The sequence below is a fragment of the Vespa mandarinia genome, chromosome 7 (assembly GCF_050613455.1).
Source record: "Vespa mandarinia isolate Hongniang chromosome 7, ASM5061345v1, whole genome shotgun sequence".
NCBI classification, from domain to species: domain Eukaryota; kingdom Metazoa; phylum Arthropoda; class Insecta; order Hymenoptera; family Vespidae; genus Vespa; species Vespa mandarinia.
This window is the reverse complement of record NC_140816.1, coordinates 8,976,619-8,998,483: the sequence shown is the minus strand read 5'-3', so window position 1 is coordinate 8,998,483 and position 21,865 is coordinate 8,976,619. Positions and strand designations below refer to the sequence as shown.

Genomic DNA, 21,865 nt, shown 5'->3' with positions numbered 1-21,865 from the left:
TCCCTTTACCATGGCCGTCTCCTCCGTTGGTATTCCGGTCGAACGAGCCGCGCGTCTCGGTTGACCGCAACCACGTCGTGGCCGCGATACATTATCCGTTTGCAACGAGAGGTAGAAACGAAACGATCCCGATTGCAAGCTGGCTCTCTCGCTCGATCGAAATCGTTTCAGGAACGATTCGCGGCATATCGTCGATTCTATGTATTTATCTACGTAGAGCTATGTAATCGAGTAAAACCATTGTAAACTATCTCAATCAAGCATTCGATATTTCGATATATCGCGAATAGATCGACTTTTCAATAATAGACTTCTAATGATATATCATAAATTGTCTTCAACTTCCTGGAATCTTAATTCATTCAATGATATATTATTCAGTCAGATCAAATCCAGATAACGTTGAAAATATTGACTTTGCTATTCTAAACCGTTAGTACTTAACATTCACCTTAAAACTGGCGTTTTCCAATAAAAAGGAAAAAATAAGTCAAACGAGTCGATAAAAATGCTTGGTATGTAATTGATAGGAGAAATTGGTTAATGTTCGATCGATCGTCATCGATATCCTGTTTCGTTGGTATCGATACTAATTAAAGCTATGAGTTAGTTATGAGAGGAGAGTAAGATAGAAGGAAAGTTTAGACGAGTACTACGTAAGAGGAACAACTTGAATTTGAGAATTAACTGCGTCGGACGTTAAAGTGAGGAATCATTAAACGGGATACACCCCGTTATACCAATTAGCTCTAATACGAGTTAAGTAGCCAAATAGGTCGAATTTGTCTTCCGACGACGAAGAAAAGCAGTGGGCCGACTGACTCGATGATCTTAACAAGGAGCAAGTATCTGCTTCTTTCGTGGCGACCTTACGTACCTATGTGCGTACGACGAACGATACACGTTCGATAATTTGTCGAATTTACAGATAATTCCGTTTCGCATCGTGCCGCTGGCAAAAGGAATTTCAAAGATTCTTCGGATCTTATCGCACGGCCACACGCCGATTCGCCGTTTTTTTTTCTTTTTTCTTGCTTTTTAATTGCATTCTCTCAAATACCCGGACTCGACTCGTTGAAAAGAGAAGGACGATGACCGAAACGTGTTTACGCTATCGTCCAAGGAACATAAAGAGAAAGAAAAAAAAATATTATCTTCGATTCTCGATCGCACGGAGATCTCAATTAAATCCGAAGAAAAAGTCGAATGATTAATGTTACAGTTCGATACGTTAAAATATCCTGAAGGGAAATTAAAAGTTACGCACGACGACGAACGCGCATGATTTAATTTAATTATCTACGCCTGAGAGGAGTGAGATTTAATTAAGAAATAAATTGGCGATCGCGAGGTACAGAGATCCAATCTCGCATCCTTCTTAATTTTTTAATCTCTCTCTTTAATCTATCTCGAAACTCGGCGCATACAAGACTCTCTCTCTCTCTCTCTCTCTCTCTCTCTCTCTCTCTTCTCTCTTTTTATATCTTCGCTCGCTTCGCTCTCTTCGCGCGCGAAAGATAATCAATTATCTTGTGCACTTTGCACGCCGAGCCGTTCCCGTTGGCCATGAAGAAAATTCTCTTGTAAGTTGTTACTTCGGGAGGTGGGTTCATAACGACGAAGAGAAGAAGGAGAGTTCTTTCACGTTGCGAAATAAATTTAGACGCTTCTCGTCGTTCTCTCGTCCTCGTCCTCATCCTCGTTGGTTCAAAGGCTCCCAACCGAAAAGTTTTAACTTCGACGTGCTTTCTCGCGGAGCAAAAGCGACTACATCCAAAACGAAGTTTCCTTTCGCCTGTACTACCTTCTACCAACGCGACGAAAACTTCTTGCGCGCGTGTTTTCTTCCCACGTAACTATGATACTTCTCTCTTTCTCTCTCTGTTTGCTTTGCTTTCTATCTCACGGTCAACAAATAGATTACATCGTTGTAAGTGTTCGAATCTACATAATTCTACATATATCTACATAATCCCTGCTCTCTCTTACCGCAATTTCCAACGTGCGACACGTACAAGGTGTGCCCTGAGAATGATACAGGTACACGTTATGATACGAATTATACGGGGACTTGTAAGGTGTACTTTACTCGTCGTTCGAAGAACGACGATCCTCGTGGTTACTAATCGCCCTGTGTGTCGCGCAATATCGCATCTCTTATTTTCCTCCCACATCGTCATAATTGTTCTCGTTATATATGTATATAATCATATATATATATATATATAGGCATACACGTAGATAGGTAGAGTAACTTTAAAATTACGAAACAATAATAACTTTCCATCGTTCATCAATGAATACCTGTTAAACAATCGGCGAATATCGTACACGAGAGCTACGGAAGTTTATAAATTTCGAGGATTAAAAGCAAACGACGAATGGAAATTAAGTTCACCTAGTCGGTTCGCAATACTCGCCGTAAGTTATCGCAATGGTGAAGAATGAAGCGTTCAGAGAGAGAAAGAAAAAAAGGAGTGAAGTGAAAAAGGCAAGAGCAAAGATAAATCGAAGGAAAGGAGGAAAAGCAGCATTGAGGACGTAGACAAGAAAGAGAAAGAAAGAAAGACGGGAAGACAAAAAAAGAGAAAGAAAATAGGAAAAAGAATCATGAAGGCGTTCATTCGCGTTCCAGATAATGCGGCGCCACTGCGAGTTATTTACCGTGTTTAAAGTGAGCAGCCGTCCCATTATACGACGTTGGCCACGCACACAATGAAGGAAGAAGAAGGCATACGTAGGTTACATCTACCTTTGGAGCGTGCTCGCTCGCGCGTATACGATTGTAGAAAGGAGTACGACGAGGATAGAAGATACTACAGATTACCGCTCACACGGATAACAGCCGTACCGGACAATAAGGCGTAAAAGGTGTAAGCGGTCCAAGAAGATCATTGCCGTACGAGAACGGGATGAGGCTAAAGAAGTCAAGAGAGAGAGAGAGAGAGAGAGAGAGAGAGAGAGAGAGAGAGAAAAGCTGGAGCGGACGAGAGGCTATCATTGCATCTTCTCATTACCATAACTAGTTCCACCTCTTAGTCCTCGTTCTTTCCTTAGGCCTATCTCTGTCTTTTTCTTTCTCTGTTCTTTTTCTTCTTTTTCTTCTTCCTCTTCTCTTCTTCTTTCATTCTCTCTCATCCTTCGGCCTCTATGCATCATTCCTGATATACATTCACATACGAAGGAGTTCAGAGAGTCTTTCGTTCGAGGACGAAGAGGTCGGAGGAAGAGAAAAATAAAAGAAAGAAATCTTTGCTCTCTGGGAGTAACTACAGCAGCGGCGGCGGCAGCTGGACCCAGAAATATGGACGTCCGTTTTATAAGACGAGTGTGTGTGTGTGTGTATGAGGCAGAAAAAGAGCGAGAGAAATGGACGACGAATCTTTGTTCCGCGAGATAGCGTTCTATCAGAATTCAATCTTTCAAGTACGCGCGCGCGCACCTGTAATCTATCAAAGTTAGAAATCAATGTTAGAAATTTGTCGAAAATTTATGATAATACCGATGTTATCGTGCGAAAAAGACGTATGCCAGGGCATTAAATCTTCGATAAAATTTCACGATCTACCAAATGAAAACGAATTGGCATCGAACAAGTTCTTAATTACTTCGAATTATTCTTTCAGTCATAGGCAATGAATTTCTACTCGTTGCCGTCGAAATCGTTATAACAATTACGTTAAGAAACGGTTTTAAAGAGACGATCTAGAGTGAAATTAATTTACCCACGGCGATCTCATCTCTCATCATACTCGTCCTCGACCTAAGACCTTATCGCTGCAAAGTAATCAAGTCGGATCTCGGCGATTCCTAAGAGGCTGCAACCAGTATCTCTTTCATTCTTTCTCTTTCTCCCTCCCTCCCTCTCTCTCTCTCTCTCTCTCTCTCTCTTTCTACGAGCTAGTAAAAATCGGTCTGGAAGGTCGGTATCTCTTGCCCGTTGATCTCATAAAGCCAAGAGACAAAGCCTGGAAGATTGAAATCATAAAGAGTATCGCGAGGATGAGAAGAAAAGAAAAGAAAAGGAAATGAAGTAGGAAAAAGTAAAAGAGAAAGAAAAAGACGGTAATTGAAGGGCGGTAACTTAGGCGATCATTTTCGATACGCGCGCGATATACTAAGAATATAATTTGAATATCGAAATTTATGAATTCTAGTCGGTCTTTCCCTCTCTTCGGCACACACGCGTTCTTTTTACCAACCAGTTGACGATCGTTTCGACGAACAATCTATTGTAAAACTGTATTCACGGCGATACATCCTACACTCGAGCGTCAACGTGAATTTTAAGAAATGAGAGATTAGCCGATCATAACGAGCCTTATGAAAACGTGTCACGCATGTGCTTCCTGCAATATCGCGTTGGTATCTTCCACGTGATGAGAAGGGAATGGAAGAGGCGGAGTGAAAAGTGGTAGCCGGTTTTTGAAATCTTGATGCCCGATCCATCCTTTCCAGTTCCTCCTCGTTCTCCGTTAGAAGACATGTTGCGTCTACATACCGAAAAGGAAAATATAGGAAGAGTAACGAGATGACGAAGATATCCCTTTATTAAAACCTGTCTATCCAGCGGAGGAATAATTACATCGTTCGAGATTTTGTTTCCGTACGCTTTCGACAACGCCTTTCTAATCCGTTCAAATAATTATTTCAAGATGAGAGAAAATATATTACGCGTGGCAGCTGGTTGCTTATCTTCTTGATCCGGATAAAAAGTCGGTTGCTTCGTTTTCAACCGTGTAAAAAACGAAAAAAGTTCATCGTTAATTCGATCGTGAGAAAGCGCTGCGAAAAATTAATTCCATTATGTACGCCCAAGTCTTAGGAATTTAACAACGTGTATCTTACGTGAGCGCATTTATAATTAATAATTACATTTCTTCTACGAGATAAAATTGAATTCATCAAACGGTCGGAAAAATGTCTAATGAAAGCCAAAGAACAATTTAGGATAATGATCCTCCTTTTGTTGGCAAAAAAGGAAATTATTTCTAATCCATAGATCCAATCTTTAAAGCATCGTCTTAAAATGGCATTTTAAATCAAGAAAGTTAAGAACTCTACGTTGATATAATCCTTTCGCATGTTTTTGCAAATTTTTGCTTTTGCAGCATCTGAATTTCTTCCTATATTCCTCGCTGCAAGAAGAGGACGGAGAAAAAGAAAAAGGAAACTACCCTCGTTGGCGATGTCTTTGAGAAGACACGAGCATTTTTGTTTCGTCTCGAGGAGAAAAGCTCTCGGGAATTTCGATACGGGAAAAGAGGGAGAAAAGATAGCATAGAGAAGAAGAGAGTGATGGCGGAGAAAGGGGCAGGAGGATAGAGAAGCGTTGTACGAGTCGGAGAGGCTGACTCGGCAAAGCCGACCTTACACCGTCGCGCTTGTTACAGGCCGCATAGAGGCACACCGTAGGGAAGAACGGAAAAGGATGGAGAAAAATAAGGACGAAGGCAAAGGTGGTTGCGACGTTCGAGGATAATTCTCCGTTATCCGTCGACTAATACTAAGTTTCTATCTGTGTTTCGAAATGCGATCTGACGTCTACTACAATTACCACCGAAAATGATCCGTTTCGAAATCACCCTCCGATCTTCACCGAACGAACAACCCTTCTCTTCTTCCACGAGACACGCCGAGGTACCTCGCGTAAGCCAGTTTTGCCCCGAGGATTCTATTCTAAGCCGTGGTCGTTAAGAGCTGCCAGATTTGATCCTTTGTATCGTTCTGCCACCTAAACCGTCCCTCGGTATCCTGCTTTACGCGTGTAGAAGGAGAAACGGAGAGGACGAGAGAGAGAGAGAGAGAGAGAGAGAGAGAGAGTATTGGTTGGATTAAAAAAACTCGAGCTTCTCTTTTCGAGCTTTTAGACTTTCTCGAGGTTTTTACGGGAAACGAAAATAACGGAAACAATTATTAAGGATTTTCCATTTTCCGTCTTTTTCTTTCCGCTTTAAGGATAGGACGTCGCAACGAGCGTTTTCATCCGTATCGTTATCCTAGCTTCGTTTCGTTTTGGCTCGGAAAAAGGGTTGGTTTCGCGTAGTCGTTCGCAAACGGAGGGCAATAAATAAGTGTCTTGGTGTACGCTAGACTTTCTTTGTCGGTGGATTAAGCCCGCCAGATATTATGGATCGTCTTGATAGGAGAGATGGAATAGTGATAAAAAGTGATAAAAAGACGATACAAAGAGAGAGAGAGAGAGAGAGAGAGAGAGAGAGATGAGAACCTTTTTGTTTAATTACTTCTTACAAACGTGCGACTTACAGGAACAGAGAGTTGTGTCTCGTCCTGTCGGTAAAGTTTTTGGAATTGCTTTTTATTTCGATGCGAGAAAACTTCGTGCTCTTTTTTTTATCCAGTTATTCGGCTTGATACTTATCCATTTAAGTCAATGGGTTTCTATTCATTTCTGTAATCTCTCCCTTCGTCCATTTATATATGTTCTCTTTCAGCATCTTTTTATCTTGAATTTTGTCTTGAAAGGTCGCGTTCATTTGGTAGTTGGTACATTTGAGGTGGTAATTTTTATATACGAAAAGAGGGGTTGGAAATTGTTGTCAAAGAAGAAATTGCTTGCACGGAAGAAAGGCAGAGATGTGTAAGGAGTAATCGATGGAAAAATTCTCTTCTCCTGCATAACCGCGCATTTATTCCGGTCGGTGAGTGGATAATCGATAAAAGTCGATTATGAAAAGGATGGTCGGTCGTCCGGTTATATACCTCGCACGAGACAGATGTGAGTCTTTTGTAATCGAAATGGCCATTTGTAATATTACGAATATTTCAACAAATTCTCCATTTTTCATTCGGTATATTTATATGAATATTAAACTCCAATGTGGATTCAATTAATTGTTTGATTGATTCGTACGGAGCACGATTTATTTCGTCGTTCAATAATTGCAATTATTCCAAATTATCAACGATTTGCGTCAATGGTGATATTAAAAAACATAAAAGTGAAGACTAATCGTTAAAAATAAATGTTGCGATCGAGACCATTCGAAAGACATTCCAATTCCTCCCCGTTTACTATTTATTTCAAAAAATGTCGATCGACATGCGGATCAAATCAATTCATTCTCCGTTCTATCGATGATCGTTCAGCTGGCACAATGCAAAGTGGACCTCGGTGATGTTAGGGCGAACGCCGGAATAACTTGTCAAAATAAGAGTAAGGGTCTGTAACGATAGGATCGTGACAGTGGCTTCTCGATAAACGTCACTTCTGAACACACACGCACACGCACACGCACACGCACACGCACACGCACATACACTCTCTCTCTCCCTCTCTCTCTCTGGTTCTTTTTCTTTCGTTTCACAGCCATGTCGACGCTTATAACGCCTTCCCTTTTTTCTTTTATCCTCTGCCACTGCTCGGACACGATAGCGTCCGTTTATTCGAGCTACAATTCGTCGGACAGCCACCGGTATTTAAAGCGGTCCTTCCTCCGTGCTCCGTCCATTCCGAAAGGATACGGACAAATATCCACTTGAAATGGATATAAAATATCGTCAAACTTGACTTTTTTTTCTTCGATATTCTACCAATCACAAGATCAGAGACTTTTTTGTCAATTGGAAAAAGTTCAATTCATCTTTTCCTCTTCCTCATGGATAAAAATTGGATCGATCGATGGCAATATCTATGTACGTGAAACGGCAGACCGTGACGTATTTTGAAATGACGAAAATCGAGATCAAAAATCAAAGTGTATACGCGTATGAGAGTAGATAGGTGGGTTAGCACATATATCTATAGATATCTAACGCGTCGATGGGAATGAAGGAGGTATACCTCCTTTTTACCGCACGAAAAAGGAAATCAAATATCCAGAGCAGCTGTAAATATCGCGGAAATATAAAGAGTAAAAAGCGAAACGTTGGTTCTCCACTTGTGGCGAGGGAAGTTGGAAATCGAAGGTTACCGGCGGTGGTGTATCGTTGTCGTATGGATTTTTCTGTTAAAGAAACTTCCATTTCTTCCGTTATGCCTTTTCGATGTAAGCTTTGAAATTGAATGCGCTAGAACGTCGGTAGTTGTATTAAGCCGTACGCGACACGAACTTCCAACGTCGGAAGTTGAAACGAAAAGCGTCGAGGTTGAGAGAGAAAGAATGAACTTTATCGGAAATTGCCTTGCGTTACGACGTACGACGTGTAAGATTTTCTGAAATACATATTATCTTGGATGATCACAATGTATAATACAACGTTTAACGTTCACGATCGATTTTTTATTGTCACACACATCGCACGTCGCACGTCGCACGTCGCACGCCGCACGTCGCACGTCGCACGTCGCACGTCGCACGTCGTATGATCCTTGACAAAAATTACAATTGTTAGAAATCCTTCGTAAATATTTGGAACGAAAAGAAAACGTTAATCATGAATGACGCTCTCTATAGTTCTCTCTTGTCGTAAAAGAATCGACTATTAAAGTAAAAGGGAAACCAAAAGATTGAAGAGAAAGAAAGAAACCAAGTATTTTAGGGAAACAAAAAGACAAAGGCTGTATCGGTAATTGGCTTAGCCTCCAACACAATCGATGAATTGTATACCATCGTCCCAGAAAGCCAATAGAAGTTGAACCCAATTTAACAGGACGCTTCTAACTTTCTTCTTGGGCATGTTACGCTTTGGCTCTACCTTCGTCGTTCTAAATCCCCTTTTACTTTCGTTTTGTTTCAACTTATTACACCGAGAGAACATCTAATTCCGCGTAATTAGATACCGATGAGAGTCAATGTTGCCTAATGAAATAATTAAAACGGCGAGGAGAAAGGTATAGGAGGATTCCTTCGGGATTCGTCGAAGGTATTTCTCGAGAGAGAAAATTCAAACTGTTTGACATTCATTAAAGTTAGGACACATAACTTTATAATAAAGAAACTTTTTAATAAGACGGAAGAAAAGATTCTATCTTTTTCCGTAAGATGTTTAATACGAAACGTACAAAGAGAAAAGACGAAATGCGACGAAGTTATTACAAAGAGAAACGTTTCTTTTTTCTTCTTCTTTTTTATTGAAATACAAATGTGACAGAGAAAAAAAGAGAGATAGTATTGGTCGGACGATAAAATCGATTTATATTCTTGCGAGCTTCATTAAAACAAACGAAATTGTTTTTTCATATATACATACATTTTAGATTCGATTTGAAAGGCCGAACGTACGTAGTTATCTGTCGGAAAATCGAGAGCGCAGAAGGAAGGATTTATGATAACAGGGATGGGACGGGCAAGTGAAAAATAAGCATCAATTACGATTTACATCTCGGCCAGTATCTCCAAAACGGTGAAATCAGAATTCCCATACGATCTCTAGCCTCGGATTACCATTATTTATTGACAGATCGTATTTCACGGCTCAATAACTATGTGTCTACGTGCCTACGAATTTGCATTCGTATCAGATCAGTTGTCAGAGACATATCAGTTTCTGATAACAGAGAGCTGAACATATTTATGAGAATGAAAGAGAAAGAGAGAGGACAGTAGAATTCGTGACAGTTGCGATCATTCGCTTGCTGACCGGAAAAATGTATCTCTTTAATCGTTTCCCCGACGCGTATAATTGTTATTTTATATCGTCTGCCGTTTTATTTTTCGATCGTCACATCGTTGAGACAGCTTTTTCGTGCTTTGATTTTTCATTTCATCTACCCGAAGAACATCAATCGCTTAATCGCTTAATCGCTTAATCGCTTAATCGCTTAATCGCTTAATCGCTCGATTAATGTACGCGCGAGAAATGAAAGTGATGTTCTTGTCTCGACTGACAATTACCGTGTTCTTCTCTCTTTTTTGTCCTCTTTTTAATACGATCGATAAGAAACAGCTTTTGAAAAATATCAATTGAAATTAACAATAGATCGTAGCAAGAGTTTACGCGTCGCACTCCATTATAATTCCTCGCACGATTGATAAACCGATATGGAGTATCGATGGATCGTTGTACTGCGATGAGAGTTTTGAAAAAAGCGCCAGAGAGACAGAGAGAGAGAGAGGGAGGGAGGGAGGGAGAGAGAGAGGGAAATAGGTGAAGAGAAAAAAGAGGAAAAGAGAAAGCGAAAGAAATGGGTCTCGTTGAAAATTCTTGACCACCCGATGCACACCAGGGAAATCAAAAGATAATAATTCCGGTGGTCCCGGCAGAGTACTCGTTCACGCCCCATGTACGAGAGTTTTGACAGTATCGACTCGAGCGATCGCGACTCCCTATCGAGAAAGTAGCGGTGCTTCGTCGAAGCGAGTGGCCCGATTTGAGAGAGAGAGAGAGAGAGAGAGAGAGAGAGAGAGACAGAGAGAAGAACTCGAAGCGTACCGATGCATTATAATGCCGATCTATATTCACCAAACGAGCTACGATCCATCATTCGAAGACCGTTGCAGGTGAAACACTTTGTTTCCTTTATTTCTGTCTTTTTTTTATTCTTCGCTCTTATTGTTTTACTCGTGATAGATAGATAGGGGAGAGAGAGAGAGAGAGAGAGAGAGAGAGAGAGAGAGAGAGAGAGAGAGAGAGAGAGAGAAAGGGAGGGAGAGCGTAAAAGCCTTTTTACCTAATTTCAAAGACATGTCTACTTTCACTTCCATACGTTCTAATATTTAGAATTCAAACTTTCCTACTACATGCGTATACATATATTATTTCTTTTCTACTTTGCCGATAAGGGAGGAATACAAATTCCATAAGAATATCAAAGAGGGTTCCAATACTGTGCTCCTCTTTCCAGTCCTTATCCTCGGTCTCGGCAAAAAAAGAAAAAAGCAAAAAAGAAAGAAGAACAAAGAAAAGAAAGGAAAAAGAATCGTAAGAAACTATCGATGAGGACGAATATTTTCTGACCGCTTATATGGTTCGCTATTGTTTCGCGCGGAAAAAGGAAAAATATCAGAGCGGATAGTGTACGTACATATGTATCCAAACACGAATATCCTTGGGCTATGTGTATCACAAACGTATTTACGTAGGTTTATGTGCGCGCGCATATATATGTTACGATACATCGTGTGCAACGAGGAAAGAAAAATGTATTGGCGTGAGGCTTTACGGGAGGATATAAAAGTCATTCCTGAGGCGGAGGAAAAGAGGGATGCAGGAAAGAAGTAGAAGTGGAAGAGAGGAGCAAGTAAAGGGAGGAGAAACGATATCGCGTACGTGGAAATAAGAAGAAGCTCCGATACGAGGAGGAAAAGAGAATGCCGGAAATTCTCCTTCGTTCCTTTTAAATAAGCTCTTAACGATCACGTAAATGCAGTTTATGTGGCGCGAACGTTTAGCCAACGTGTAACAAAACTAACTCAGTAGAAACTGAAAGATATAAAGTAAATCTATTCGTAAACTTATTCGGAAGAAGAGAAAGAGAGAAAAGGAGACAGTTAAATCATAAGAGAAAAGTATATTGCTCCTGGTATTATGTTCACAAATAACACGTAATGCCTCTATGCCAAAACGATATCGCAATGCGCTATCCCCGTCGACTGGGTAACCGTGCTCAAAGTAATACGTTGAAACTTGGAAACGCGTTTAATGATATAAAATAAAAATGTATCATTTTTAAAACCATGAAAAGAATTTTTAGAATATTAAATAAGTATTTATATAAAGGAAGACGAAGACGAAGAAGTTGTAGAAAAAGAAAAAGAAGAAGGAAATCTAGTCTCTTCGCGAAACTCAACGCTCAAGGATCAAAGTCATCTTCGGGCACTTGAGCGAGCCTTTCAAGAGATTTTCCAAGCAACCGAAACAGACTTTAGGAAAAAAAGAAATGGAACAAAACACCGAAGACGCTCTCAAAGGTGGAATCAGCATGCGAGGCTGAAATCTTCTCAGCTACTCGCATCAAGCACTCATGCGACCACTTCGCACCCCTATCAAGACCACCAAAAGAGAAAACGTTAGAGAAAGAGAGAGATAGATGGATAGAGTTCATTTTGAGTCCCATACCAGGACTCCTCATTCCGGCTCGATTCAACTACGTGAAAGTAGGTATAGTTGGAATTAACGTTTATCTTTTCTAAGCTAAAAACGAAAAGGAAATGCTAAAAGAAAAAGAAAAAAAAACCAAATAAATGGCATCTTTATTGCTTATTAGACCAACTTTATCACAAATTTCTATCGAAATTGGCACAGAATTCTATTGGAAACGTAACGAGAACGGAAAAACAGATACAACTTATATTAGAGCAAAAAGAAATAATGAAAGAGATAAAGATAGAAAAATAGGAATACGCTACGCGTGTAAGAGAAAGAGAGAGAGAGAGAGAGAGAGAGAGAGAGAGAGAGAGAGAGAGAGAGAGAGAGAGAGAAATGATTTTCCTCGTGCTACATTAAACGCAACTCCGCCGTGCGTACGTATTTGCACTGTCTCACTAACGCACACGCATACGATAAGTAGGGCACAGAGATAGATAGGCGTATATAAGTGCGAGTATGTACGCGCACGTAACTGCATTTACGCTGGAATCCTATTTACGCTGGGTAAAATCGCATTGGAGGGATCCCATGGCAGGAGTACCTTGGGAATAGCCTCTGCACGGTTATTCTCTCCCCTCTTTCTAGGCTTTGGGTTGAGCTTAAACTCCTCACTCCCTTTTTCTCTATGGCTACTATCCTTTTCGAAAGCTAGTCGCACACGTTGCGGGACGTGTGCACGACTGCGAAGCTAGCACGGTAGACGCATTTTTATTAAACTCTATTGTTTCTCTCTCTCTCTCTCTCTCTCTCTCTTTTCTCTCATTCCGGGTGTTTCCCTTTCTTTTTTGTCCATGCTCCCTTTTTCAGATTTCGATTTCAAAGCTTATCAGTGATTTAATCGCAAACTGCTAATAATGCAGAGTCTTTTGCGGAAAACGAGAATGTTTTGATCTTGATAAAGGGGCGAGAGGGGCATGATATTGGATAAAGAGCGAAGTCCGACCTGGAATTGGACCGTATCGCAAGAACAGAATATATTTCGTCGAAAGGCTCGGATCAAAGATCTAATTCTCAAACTTTTGCGAAATGGATCAGATTGTAACCGAAACGTGGACACGTTAGTAGGTGGATATGTGTTTTTCGTGAAAACAACCGAGTAAAATTTATTCCTCGCAGTAAGAGATACGTGAACGCGATTGAAATTAAATTCTCGACACGGTTGATTAATAAATACGATACGCGCGTCGAGACGAGAATTTAATGCGCGAGCGGAGGATTTTCTGAATGTTCGCCCGTGATGATATTTATGCTCATAGACGGTGATTAATTTCGATTAATTTCACGATACGGTAAATTTTAATTGAATGAACGAAACGACTGTTGGAATATGGATATCTACCTGCCGATAGAAAAAGAAAACAAGGAAAAAAGTACGAGATAAAAATCGAAAATCCGGAAAGACAGCTTTCCGACGTGATAAGAGTACCATGCGTTTTATTTCCTGACAATGAGTTAATCTCACTGGCCTTTTATAATTCTTCATTAATTCAATCAGTACCTTATTATATTTCATATTTCCTATGTCCTACTTGCTTCGCATACGCAAATTTGTAAAACGAGAGTAAAGAGTAGGAAGAACATAAAAAGAAAAAATACTGCGTAACTTAATCGCATTAAATAATCCATTTAATTTTTTTATTTTACAATAAAATATCAATAACAGGATTTATAAAGAACGGGAACAAAGTGCAAAAATAAGACAAAGAGAGAAAAAGAGTTTTCGACTTTCTCTCTTGTTTTTTATCTTGTTCGATGGATTTGAATTTCAGGCTCAAAAAGAGAGAAAGAGAAAGAAACAAAGCATACCGGCAGCCTCCACATTTTTATCCGTACCACACTTTTCCACCACTTTACTCGACTGCAGTGGCAAACTGCCGACGCAGAATGCGGAATAAGAATTTCATTCTGTGCGAGGTATTACCTTTCTGCTCTTTTCTCTCATCTCCCTAGACCTCTCTACCCTTCTCTTTAGCTTCACCAATTCCCCTTTCTTTTTCTCTCTCTCTCTCTCTCTCTCTCTCTCTCTCTCTCTCTCTCTCTCCCTCTCTTCGTTCGATAAGGGACAGTGTAAAGACTGGCATGTAGGAAAGTCTAAAGACAGTAAATACGATCTACCGCCTAGATCGGCGATACCGCTAGTACTCTATAATTCCATAATAACACGTCTTGATTCTAGGAAATAAGTCGCACTAAACATTTTATCCTTTTTCTTGGAAGAGATTTACTCGAACCGCCCAACTCTTTTCCACGTGGCAAGTCGAGAGAGAAAGAGAAAACAGGATAGTTCTAATAGCCGCATATTTGATGCGGCCCAATAGTCGCGATCGTTCGAAACGATCCGAGAAATGTCATAAAATGACTTTAACGATGAGAATTTATAGAATGAAGAACGAACGAACACGCGGAGAACTATGGATATCAACGAATAGCGATGGTAATAATTTCAATCGTTCGGGTTCTCGTTAAATTGATGGCTAATAATCGGTATTTAAAGTCGAGAATAATCGTACCCGGATTTCGATCATCGGATTTGATAACGAGTAAATTTGTTTGCGAGGATACGCAAAATATGTATATCTACGTACTTATCCTATTTCCTATGCGTCCACGATTATATGACGTATAACAGAATTAGCGTGATTATGGTGAAATTATTTTTCGAGCGCATAACGAGGTCTCGATTAGATACAGACAAATGCATGGTAATCGGAGGAACAAGCGAAACGTGCGAGAATCCATTGTAATTAGCGTATCTTTTAGTTTAACGCATCGCGATCGAAAGCACATTCTTACTCTCCCCTCCCCCGTATTATTATCCCATTATTCGAATCCTTAAACTAATCATTCTAATCAGCATCGGTTATTCGCAAACACATCGGAGAATCACGAAAGGCTTTAGATTGTCAGCTCTATCTTGGCCGATATCCAGAACAATTTGGAGCATTCGAACGACTAGGTGGCAAGCGAGGCAGAAAAATGCGAGTAAACGAATCGACGAGTCTAAGAAGGAAAAGGAGGAGTCGCGTCACTTTGTCCGAAAACAGAAAGGACAGCGTAAAGGCACGTCTTCGTTTCCAGTACAAGTTCGAAGGAAAAGAAAAAGGAGAAGGAGGAAGAGGAGAAGGAAAAGGAAGAAGACAGAGGACAAGAAAACGAGAGCTAGAAGTATCAGGGGCTTGGTCGCCTGGTCAGTCCGAATGCCTGCGGCTGGTCTGGTTCTAAGATTACGATCATAACGAAAAAGCTTCTCGCTCCCATTCTAGCTTCTCTCTCTCTCTCTCTCTCTCTCTCTCTCTCTCTCTCTCTCTCTCTCTCTCTGAGCTCCAGCTTCTTTCTCTTTCTATGTGTATGAGAACGTCCGGCAATGGCTGCATCGCATACAGCATTGCGCGGCACGGTATGCATTATGGAACGAGCGGCAACGATTCTAGCGGAAAAATTGCGGACACGCGAGACGGACGCGATCTGCAGTTTAACTAGCTATCCAGCTATCTACCTACCTTACCACCGCGCGATATCTACCTACCTAGAAGATCTCGAAGGTAATAGAAAGAGATAGGTAGAGAGAGGAAGAGAGACACATGTTCTATGGGGATACATATACATATACATATACACATATATATATGTACACATATATATAGAGAAATATAGGAGTTTGCTCTCTTCTTGGTCAACTATCTAGGAAGAAGTCGCCAGACGAGAAGATTGCTTTCCTATATCGCATCGACCCCTCTCTACCTATCTACCTCCTTTTCTCTTTCGCTAGCACTCAACTGACTGTTTTCCATTTTATAAGAAATTAGAGAAAGAAGCGTATGGGTATACAGGGAGAAGAAACGAGAAAGGAAGTAATACGAAGTAATACGAAGACGTCTGTTGCAGTTTTCTGAACCAATCTCAACCGTAGGAATAAGTAGTCATGTCGTGCGATTTGACAGTTCGGTGGAGACGTATCATTGAAGGAACTATATACAGTTTGCGTGGTGTTTTTTTACTTCCTTTTAGAATGTTACAAACGATCCCGAGTTTCTTGCTCGTAGAAAAAGAAACCGTGAAAGGGAAAACTCGATTAATATGAAACGTCCTCCTACCGTGTAAAAAATATTAAGATAACGAAGAAATCGCATTACTTGATTTCTAACAAAGAACAACGCCATTAAATGACAAAGTATAACGAGTACTTAGATTGATGTTTCCGTTTTCGTTTTTTATTCGCAATCGTGAGTGTTATTCTCGAGTGTTGGTGAAAGCCGCAGATGAGAAAAGCTCACGGGACTCGTAAAAGCTGGCAAAGAAGAAGTGTAGCAAAAAATTGTACGGCGAACGATCCGAAAAAAGAAAAAACCGCTTGCTCGAAGAATAGAAGGAACTTCTCGCGCGGCTGGGGTTAAAAAATATATTCGGCTGTATGGTGTGGCTGACAGCTAAACTTTTATGGGTTCCCATTAATGGAACTATGAGATGTCCGAGAAGAAAAAGAAGAAGAGGGAGAAGAAGAGAAAACATATCACGTGTCTCGTATACTTGGCACGATCTTGAAGAAGAAGGTGGCATCGTGCAAGTTTCGTAAAAACGAAACAGAAAAAAGAAAAAAAATAGAGAGAGAGAGAGAGAGAGAGAGAGAGAGAGAGAGAGACTAAACTCCATTACTTTTCTCTCTCGTCGGATGCTGATAACCCATCTCTCCCTCCTGTTGTCAATGATTTAACATAGGACGAGGTATTTGGTCGACGCGAATGAAACAGGATGAAACAGGATGAAACAGGAATGAATCGCAGAACGCTTAATCGTTTTCAAGAGCTTCTTAGAGGAAGTTTTCTATTTCTCTTAGATATCGGCCTTCTTTCATAGTCGAATAACTCACACGTTAACGAAGCTACGGAGATTCGAGATAAAAGTAGTATTCCATCGAGATAAAGCCTAATATATCGAACATTGATTCTGCAAAAGGAATTAGCATGATTTCATGGCTAATGATCGAACGATCGAGATAATCGATATTCGTCGAGAACAGCGAGTGCTTTGAAATTTTATTTTTGCGTTGCGATAACGAGCACGGTTGTAGAAAGATAAAGACGGAGAGAAAGAGAGAAGAATTTGAATAATTCATGAATACTGGATTCGAAAGAGGGGCATGGTTCAGCGCGAAAATGATGACCGATTATCGACACAATAACTTTTCGCGAAGCTCCTATCGAAGAAAGTATCGAGAAGGTATGTCGCCGCGAATGGGATCGAAATTGAGGAGGAATCGAGATTTAATAAAGGGTCGCCTTGCTTTCGATCCTGATATCCATAATTATCGATATGACCGAGATCGAACGAGAGAGAACCGTTACTTAACTATGAAACGACTATGATTATCCGAATCTCCATCATCTTTCTCTCTTTCTCTTTCGCCCCCGCTTAAATTGATATTCCAAAAAAACTTGACCACACGTACAATCGTATTACAACGTAAACGCGTACGTGCGATCGGACACCGGTCTACGTATGTAGGTATGTATCGTATCGGTAGCTTGAAAATAATTATACGATTATATTCTCCTCGGCACGACGGTGGTAATCGAGCGAGGATGCGTAATCTCGGATGGTAATAATCGTCCGAGTTTCGATCGTTCGCTGTTTTATTTGTCGGAACGAAAGAGGCAGAATTGTAGTGTATCACGTTGGCAACATTAGCGTTCTAAAAATAAATGCCTATGAAGATTTTTTATCTAGACGAGAATAATCATAGTTCAGATCTGGCTTATCGTATCGATGATATCGATCGATTTAATCCCGACTCTTATGTGAATTATAATCGTCGATGAAAAAAAACAATCGAATTAAATTTCTATAAATTTAGAAAACAACGTTTAGATATTTTACCGTTTTAGAAATTGACCGAAAGCACTTACCTGGAGATGAACCTGACCGTTGTTGTCCACCCAACCAATGACCATGTCGGCTCCCTCTCGACCGTCCTCCTTCTTGAAACCGAGCCCGACATAGCCAAGTGTCTTCACTTGAATCTCAAAAGTTACTTCCTTGTCGCCTGGCGTCCAGAGGACGAGAAAATTATTGTCCAAGATCGCGCTGTGTTTCCACTCGACGCAGAAAACGTTGTTAAGGAGGAAAAGAATGAACGATAACGCCAAAAATTTCATTGTTTCTTCTTTTTTTTTTCCTCTCTCTCTTTTACAAAACGATGATCAGTGCATCTGTAAAAAGAGATAATATATTTTTTAGAATATCGAATTGAAATTAATTAAAAGATGCTCAAAAATAGTCAAAAATAGTAAAAGGATATATCGCTAATCCTTTATATCCTCGCTGATCAAAAATCTGTTCAGACGAAGAAAAACGTTTGGCATGTTTTTAGGTATAAGCTGTCGCAACTTCATCGCGTTCGCCAAACTTCCGTTATCGATTTATACTACCAATTTCCACTCCTACGAATACAAAATCATTTCCATGAATAGGTATTACGTATCAAGAATTGAAATTTTTATTGTACGTAACTGTAACAGTTTCACGTTAGTAAAAGATAAAACTTTTGTTTTCGAACTATCCCCGAATATTTACTTTCGAGTATGACATACCGTGTTACAGTTTAAAACGGTACTCGAGAGTCATCTTACCGGTAACCCGGGTTCATGCTACTTAAAACTTTTTAACACGATCGCGCAAAGAGAACGGCATTTTCTTTTAATATTTCAGCTTCTACGATACGTTTCGTTGTGTCCGTGAATATGCCTCGATGCAGATACATCGGTACAAAAGGCGCACGAAGAAATGAATTACTTTACTTAAATTAATTCATCGATAGTCTGATCGGGCTAAAAATAGCACAAAAAATAAAAATATTTTTCATAAATGTATACGAATTGTAAAAACTTTTAGAATGCCTACTATTAATCGTTGCTATAAAAGAAAAAATCACATTTACGGCCTCAGTGGAAAAACTGCTTGATAATAGATTTGCTGCACGTACGTATGTACTTACATATATATATATATATATATATATATATATATATATATATGTATATGTACGTACGTAGGCATTACTTATCCAGTTATTCTCCTCGTTTCTTTATAAAGCCATATTGACTTTTTTCTCCGTTTGTGAAGATTAATCGAAATGAGAGAGAGAGAGAAACGTTGACTTTGTTTCCGTTGAGAATTATAAAGTTACATGAAGGTGTAAGTGGGAACAAAGGATGAAAATAAAAAGGATAGGGGTTAGGGAGAAAAATGATAAAAGAGAAGGAGGACAGGGAGGTACGCAAAGAATCGGTTCGACGGAAAACTGTAGAAAATGGAGTTTCCACTCGACTGGATGTTCAAAGGGAAAAGGTATGCTTCTTCGTCGACGTGTATTGCGTGAGACCTGTGAAGAAAGGTTGTAATTTTATAATAGAGGAATAAAATAAGGAGACAGACTAAGGAGCGTTGGCAGGCGACAATAAAACGTGTAATTTGCATTTTCACCAATCGGTCGAGATGACGGCAGAGAAGCGTTTCGTTAAACAGGGTCAACAAGCGTTTGGCCAGACGTAAACGAAGTCATTAAATGCGTTCCAGTTAATCTGATCTCTTTCTTGAAAGCAAAAGAAGCAAACGAAACGGACGAGGAGATAACGAATAAAAATAATTTACGAGAAGCAAAAAGAATTTTTTACAATTTTTATTTTATAAAACAAAAAAGAAGAAAGAAAAGGAAAAAAACAAGGGAACAGCTTAGAGATTTAAACAAAAGATACAGTATGACTTTTATGGAGAGGAAAAAAAATTGTGTAACGATCGATCGCTCAACGCTGATCACTTTTTCCGAGAGGAAAATTGGCTGTGTCAACGTTTTGTGGATGACAGCGTTAGTGCGGCCCAACACCGCCCTCTCGTATTTTATTCTTATAATTCGATTATATTTTTTCAAATATCTCGCGCTTTGATAAGCAAACACGCTACCTCTCTTGGTATTCGCTAAATTGCTACGCTTTTCCAATCCTTCTGCGGCCTGACTCTTTTCTTTTTTTTTATTTTTTGTTCTTTTGTTTCTTTTTCCTCCCGATAAAAATATAAAAGAAACAAAAAGAAATTATTTAACAAATAAAACTTAACTCTTTGGCTGGCGACTATGGCGACAGGTAGCGTTATAAACGTACGTTTAACGAGTCGAATCGATTACAAGTTGCGAGTATACTGGGGAAGTAGAGAAGTATTGGACGCGCACGTAAAAGCGTTTGCACGATGTCCAAACGCGCTCTCCCGCGTGTTCGCTCGTCCGAAAGGGAGGACGAGCTCTTCAAAATCACGAGTAGCTACAAGTTTGGAGAATTTCGTATGGGTGATGGTTACCTAGTCAAATCTATTCCAGAGTATAGCGGCTGTTATCGTAAACAGATCAATTCGAAGCCGCTATCGATCGGTACGCGATTAACTTTTGCCTAGTTGGGCTCGATTGAAATCGAGTAAATTATACCTATTATTCCGACGGGAATGCGTCGATTGAGAGGGGATATACAGACAGGCCATCCTCGGTAAACACTCGGATTTGTCGATTTTCCAACCAATTTCATTGTTTAAGGTCAAAATCGTTTGGACAAATCTATCGTAAAAAGTGTCACTCGTATCCGCGATTCAATTATTATACTTTTCGTTTTTCGACCGATCGCGCAGCGAGAACGTAGTAAACGCAATATGAAAAAAAAACGCATGGTCTCTCGATAAGACCATAGAAAAACAAATATTTGAATATATCTCGATGATTCATCGGTAAGCTTACACACGAGCAATACGCAATAGGATTTCAGAGACATTATCTGGCGCAGCTAACGTCCATCCACGAAAGGGATCGATTCAATTAACAGTAACGTCGGTAACGTAGGTGTAATGCGCCTTCGGACGGCCGAAGGCCATTGTTGTTTCTGTTAGAAAATGGTGATGCATCGACAGTAGCAGCTGTCGCGGCAGCACAACTCAAAATCGCTCATGCGTAGGTGGAAGCGTCGACTGAAATTGAGAGGACACAGTGCAGACGGAGTAGTTAGGCGAGATGGATGGGAAAGGAGAAAGGGAAAGTAGATGGCGAAGGTGGTTACGGAGGTGGTGGAGCATCCGAGCTCCGATAGCGGCTTTGATTTGCGGCGTGTCGTTCAGTCGATTGCTCTCAAATTGCGTCCAGTACCGGTGTGGCGTCAACCTGAAACGTCCAACAACCCCCTCGATGCCCCCTCAATCCCCAAAACTCCCACCGAGCTCCATCTCTCTCGTCAACCCTCTCGCGACACTCACGTAGACACTCTGCGCGAGCGGTTAGAGACTCCCTCCCTAATTTTTTCTCTCTCTCTCTCTCTCTCTCTCTCTCTCTCTCTCTTTCCCTTTACGCCTATCGCATAGCCTCGTTCTATCCCCGTCAATCTGTCTCTCTCTCTCTCTCTCTCTCGTTCTCTCGATTTTCCGGTCCCTTTTGTATCAAACCCGACGCCTCACCTGTCCTCTCGCTTTTCCACAACCGCCCTTTCCTCTATTTCTCCTCTTCTCCCTCATTCTCGCTCATCTAGCTCTCACTCGTACAAAGCCTCTAGTGCTTGCCGGGTTAAATAAATCGACGAGCGTTCGGTAAAACGTCCGAATTCGAAATGGTATATGCGTTTTCGTAGTTTCACGCTTGCCTGCTATTCGAAGGGGAAAGGAGAGGTGACGTTTGCTACAACGCACCTCTCTTTCCGTATACGGAGTGAGAGGTGAACGGTGATTAGTCGAGTTGTTTGAGAGCACTTTCCTTTTGTATCCAATACATAGATAGATATTTTGGCAGCTCCAGCGCAAATTCGTTTACTCAACGAGTTACGAGATCGATCATTCCTTTCCTTTCTTTCTTTAT

The 21,865-nt window shown here is 40.5% G+C and overlaps 1 protein-coding gene across 9 annotated transcripts in view; it reads right to left on the bottom strand.

Moving 5' to 3' along the window:
- The window catches only part of olf413 (DBH like monooxygenase olf413), a 270,504-nt gene that overhangs the window by 50,430 nt on the left and 198,209 nt on the right, over nucleotides 1-21,865 (bottom strand). For all 9 annotated transcript variants that reach the window (XM_085658301.1, XM_035870402.2, XM_035870400.2 and 6 more), the window contains one exon: nucleotides 17,895-18,197. In XM_085658301.1, the coding sequence (XP_085514427.1) occupies nucleotides 17,895-18,143 (249 nt within the window). In that variant the 5' untranslated portion in view covers nucleotides 18,144-18,197. The remainder of the gene's footprint in view (nucleotides 1-17,894; nucleotides 18,198-21,865) is intronic.